At 45.6% G+C, this 5,785-nt stretch overlaps 1 protein-coding gene across 1 annotated transcript; it reads left to right on the forward strand.

Moving 5' to 3' along the window:
* Positions 1-1,557: 1,557 nt before the first annotated feature.
* Positions 1,558-2,567, forward strand: LOC109737954 (uncharacterized). Its single transcript, XM_045231579.1, has 2 exons — positions 1,558-1,970; positions 2,131-2,567. Exons 1-2 carry the CDS (start codon positions 1,595-1,597, stop codon positions 2,565-2,567), a joined length of 813 nt encoding a protein of 270 aa, XP_045087514.1. The 5' UTR covers positions 1,558-1,594.
* Positions 2,568-5,785: the final 3,218 nt, after the last annotated feature.

The raw sequence follows: 5,785 nt of genomic DNA on the forward strand, positions 1-5,785 counted from the left end.
TGTGTTTTTTTTTTCCAAGAGGCACGGCCTTGCCTCTCGTAGAAGCAAAACCGTGCCTCTCGCGGAAGCAAAACCATGGATCTCACGTGAAAAAAAGTGTCTTTTCATGCAATTTGTTTTGATTTTTTTCAAGAAACTAAGAAAGACCGATGAAAAACAAAAAAGTCAAAAAACACTCGGAAAAACCATATAAAAAGCCAAAAATCTGTGCGAAAAAATATAAATTAAAACAAAATCCGGAGAAAGCACCCAGAGCACGACACGTGGCGGCGGTTGAGAGCGCACCAAATGACGCGCTCTCACCCCACCCCATGTGATCGTTGGGGAGGCTCCCGAAGGAGCGCTCCTCAACTAGTTGCTCTCGTCTCTATGTGTGTGCGCACCCGTGTGTTGGGTTTGTTAGAAGAAACGTGTGTGCTGGGAGCAAACTTTATTATTGCTTTGTGCTGTTTTGTACGACAGATGCAAGCCCGCAAATAAACAGACAACTCCACATCTTGGCCCATAGGGAAAAGGAGCATGCTTGGCCCATAGGGGATCCGGCTAGTCTCATTTTATCTGATACTCCCTCCATTCCATAATGTAGTGCATATAGATTTTTCTGAAAGTCAAACTTTGACAAAGTTTATAGAGAAAACTATCTACATCTACAATACCAAACATGTACATTATGAAAATATAACCGATGATTTATCCAATGATGCGCATTTGGTATTCTATATGTACCTATTTTTCTCTATAGCTATGGTCAAAGTTTGTAATGTTTGACTTCTAAAAAAAATTATAGGCACTATATTATGAAACGGAGGGAGTATTATTTTTGATGTAACAGTTGTTTGATGTTAATAAAGTGCGTCCAAGGACATTCCCCTAAAAAATAAAAAATCTAAGTTTGGCCTACATCCAAAACAGGCTGACACAACAAACATGTGATGTCATTTTTTGTCACGTAAATGAAACCAAACTATATCTCGTCTAGATGAGTTCTGGGCACTCCTAACAATTTATATCATAATTCAAAACTTTGAGGATCCGTCCATGCACGCGCTTGCTAAGTGTACGGTTGCACTTTCTCAAGTTGTGCCATTTTTCACAAGCTATAGTACAGCATATTTGAAGTGAGATAAAAGTAAGATGGCGATCGATGTGAACAGTATGTGAACAAGAGGTGGTGCTGTGTGCAGCCGGCGATCGACCGAGTTAGCTTGGCTGTCACGATTACCACATGCACAGCACAGCAAGCATTCTTTCTTCCTTTCTTCGCCTCGCTCCATAGCTAGCTAGCTTCCCTCCAAATCCATTTACCCTACCGCACGGAGATCCTGTAAACCTTGCTTACACATGACTCCACGAGTATGCTATGGCTACGCTTCTTCTTCTTCTTACAGTACATGAATGCATGCAGGACGTACGCCCGCCGGATTAATTCCATCCAACGATTTCCTTCTTTTACAAGTTTCGCATCAACCATGCCATACCAGCACGACCTACACAAGTACATATATACACGACGCATCATGCCAACCTTCCCAACTCATCCCACCAAGCTCTCTCCCCAAATCACAACCACCAGCCAATCCAGCCAACCTTCCTCATGGCGGCCGCCACCAACACCAAGCCGAAGCGGCAGCAGCCGGTACCGGTCGTGGACCCCAAGTTCGAATGGGCGGACAAGGCCGGCACCTACGTGCTCCGCCTCAGCCTCGAGGGGTTCAAGAAGGGCGACTTCACGGTGCAGGTGGACGGCGCCGGCAGGCTCACCGTGAGCGGGGCGAGGCCGGGCGCCACCCCTGGATCCTTGCACAAGGTCTTCCAGCTCCCCTCCACCGCCAGCCTCGACGACATCGCCGGCCGCTTCGAGGCGGGCGTGCTCACGCTCACCGTGCCCAAGCGCGCGTACTCTGGTGTCCCCGCACCGACGAGCATCGAGGAGATTAAGAGGGGTAAACCTGGTGTGGTTAAGGAGGATGGTGCCAACCAAAGATGTCGACAGCAACGAGGATGAGGCGGCCAAAGGCCACGACAGCACCACTAAGCCTAAGGAAGAGATCGCCAAGGAGGAGAATGCGTCCAAGAAGGCCATGGACGAGGCCACGAAGAATGCTCAACAGCAGTAGCAACCGGAGGAAGTCAGTAGGCACAAGGAAGAACAGCAAAAGCTAGCACCAACTGTGAACAAAGAACAAGAAGTGAAGCCTAATGCTCCCCATGCCGCTGCTCCGGCCATACCCGAGATGCCGGCGCCGAAGCCGGAGGTTGCCAACGGCGAGAAAGCCAAAGCGGTGGTTGACCAGGAGAACCTGGCTGCGGCAGTGAGACAGCGCAGCGAGGAAGAGAAAGCCAAGGCTGCTGCCGCTGCCATGGAAGCCAAAGTGGTGCTGGAGAAGAAGGCCACGGCATGCAGCAGCTGGAAAGAGTGCGTGGCAGGGGGGCTGGAGCAGCTGACAGACATGAAGTGGGCGGACAGCTTGGTGGAGAAGGCAAGGAACAACAAGGAGGTAGTTGCCATCGCCATGGCTGCTTTCTCGCTCGGCTTCTTCGTCTCTCACAAGTTATTCAGGAAGTGACCACACATACGAACAATGGGTAATTTTTTTTAAAGGGACGCTTTATTACTTAAAAGGTTTAGGCATTACAGCGGGTCTCTGCATAACTAAAATGCACACAGCCAATAAAGTCCTCGCGACAAGCCAATATAAAAGAAGAAGGCGAAATACAAAGATGAAATCTGTATGACGCCTAAAGCATAGGTGGCCCAATCCTAAGATCATGCTGCCACCCATGTTGGGTAAATGTATCCCTCGCCGCAGCCTCCAATCGTGTACACACCTCCGTAAACAGGTCTCGATTCTCCACTTGTTGTAGACAGGACCATAAATGAAGCGTCCCGATACATCTGTAGATAACCTGCATAAGAGAAGTACTTTTATCGTTAAAAACCTTATCATTTCTACATAGCCAAAGCGACCAAATAATGGCAAGCGCTCCCATCCTGAGAAGAATTCTAAACCTGTAATCAATCCAATGTAACCAGTTGCCAAATATATTAGCAACACTACACGGAGGATACAGGCCAGAAGCTATCTGGATGACTGACCATATAGAACGAGCCAATTTACAATGAAAGAACAAATGTTCTATTGTCTCATCATGCGGACAGAATACACATTGCGTACTTTCATGCCAATTCCTCTTAATAAGGTTATCTTTAGTAAGAATGTCTCCGCGACGAAGATACCATGCAAAGATTTAATTCTTAAGAGGTATCTTCATCTTCCAGATCTTCTTATTATTATCAACTGGCACGTCTGACTGGATCAAAGCTCTATACATAGAATCCACTAAGAATTGTCCATTCCCATGTAGGTTCCAACGAAAGACATAGGATCCTTGCAACAGCTGTACCGTGGTTAACCGCTGGAGCAGTATGTTCCACGATTGGAGTCTAGGTCCAATTAAATCCCTTCTGAACGTCACATTTGGCGGAAATGATTCCAAAACCTTGGCAATAGTATCACCCTTATGACGCACAACATTGTATAGAGATGGATATTGTTCCTGGAGAGTAGCATTACCTAACCACTTATCCTCCCAAAATCTAATTTCCGATCCGTCCTTAATTAAGAAGGAATCATAGCGGAAGAAATATATCTTTGTTGCCATTAGTCCGGCCCAAAAATAAGAGTCCCCAGGCTTCCAGTATACTGGGGATACCTTAGAACCCACATATTTTCTCGTTAGGAGGGTTTGCCATACACCATCTTCCTTCAATAATTTAAACAACCATTTGCCGAGGAGGGCCCTGTTCTTAACCTCAAGGTCATGAATGCCCAAACCACCTTGGTCCTTGGGACGGCAAACCACACTCCATTTAGCCAGTCGATATTTCTTTCTCTCGCTATCTCCTTGCCAAAAGAATCTCTATCGGAAGTAATCCAATCTATGTAATACTCCTTTTGGCAATTGGAAGAAGGAAATCATATATAGTACTATGTTACATAGTACTGAATTTATGAGGACCAACCTTCCTCCCAGAGATAGCAATTTACCTTTCCAACTGCTAAGTCTCTTTTGTAGTCTCTCCTTGACGTGTTTCCATTCAGCATTTGTGAGTCTCCGATAATGTATCGGTATCCCCAAATAAGAGATCGGAAACTGGCCCAATCCGCATCCGAATGGGTAAATATGTGCTGAAGTAAAGATATATAGTTGTGTGATTAAAGTGTACAGTGACACGGCAGAACATAGATGTAAAGTCATTTGTGCAAGTAAAGTATGTACATTTTTTTTTGAAAAGGAGGTCATCCCCCTGCCTCTGCATCGGAAAGACGCATACGGCCACTTTATTAGAGCAAGTTCAACAAAAACAAATAGTCTGGCTACAACGGAAGATGGAAAAATCTTGGAATGTCCATTGGTGAAATCTAGCAGGGATTACAAATACTCTTGGCACATACAGAGCAAAACTCACTTACAGTTTGTTTGTACATAGAACCATGGTTATCAGCCGCCCATCACCGTTTGCGATGATTCATTGCATTTTGGACAATGCCTTCGTGCAACTAGGAAAAGGAAGAGGTGAAGAACTAGGAAGAAGGGCGAGGACTATATATATCATGCCGAGGCATGGGATGTCGGGTCCTGAGATCCGGAGGAGGGCGAGGACTAGGAAGAAGAGAATGATCTTCATAGGTAGAATGTTTTATATGTTCTTGCGGGATCGAGCATGGACGTTATTGCACTACTTGTAGCATGCGAACCTATCATCATTCAAATAAATATTGTAAATGATGCCTTTCAATTGACTTGATCTCACAAAAGATATGGGCTTACATAGACTTTTACCATCAATATATATTGAATATAATCTAAATAAATGATGCCATTTTAACATCTTTAATAGTGATATGCTATATTTTTCTTGGTGGGGTGAAGGGAAAAAAGCGTTGTGTTCAATTCTATATAATATAGTCTAACATACACGATTTTATCTAGAAAATGGTTGTTTTCATATAAGTTGTGTGAACGTTGCATGGATAACAAAAAAGTTCTACGCACATGCAAGATCTATCCATAGAAATGCATAGCTATGAGAAGGGGAGAGCATCTTCATACCCTTGAAGATCGCTAAGCAGAAGCGTTTATCAATGCGGTTGATGTAGTCGTACACCTTCACGATCTGTCCCGATCAAGTACCGAACGTACGGCACCTCCGCGTTCAGCACACATTCAGCTCGATGACGTCATCGCCTTCTCGATCCAGCAAGAGGGGCGAAGTAGTAGATGTGTTTCGGCAGCACGACGGCATGGTGACGGTTGGTGATGAAGAACAATCTCCGCAGGGCTTCGCCAAGCACTACAGAAACTAAACGGAGGATAAACTAGAGGGGATGGGGTTGCCGGCACACGGCTTGGTGAATCTTGATGTGTCTTCGGTGCTAGCCCTGCCCCTCTATTTATATGTTGAGCCCTGGGATCGAAACTTGGAGTAAAAGCCTCCTCAAAGTCGGTTTTGCCCGAAAGGCAAGAGTCCTTCTCGGACTCCAGGATCAAACGCCAAGGTTCCCGGTGTCTGGACCCAGACGCCAGGGTCCCTGGCGTCTGGCCCCTGGCCTCCGCAAAACTGTATTTTGCACTTACCAAAAGCCCCGTGGGCTTTACCCCTTGGCCCAAATAAAGTTTTCTCACACCAGAACATTTCGGGAAACATCCTAAACCCCTTCCAATGAATTTCGGAACCCTTCCGAAGACCAAACACTATTATTCCATATATCAATCTTTACTC

This window comes from Aegilops tauschii, chromosome 7, assembly GCF_002575655.3.
Source record: "Aegilops tauschii subsp. strangulata cultivar AL8/78 chromosome 7, Aet v6.0, whole genome shotgun sequence".
Taxonomy (NCBI): domain Eukaryota; kingdom Viridiplantae; phylum Streptophyta; class Magnoliopsida; order Poales; family Poaceae; genus Aegilops; species Aegilops tauschii.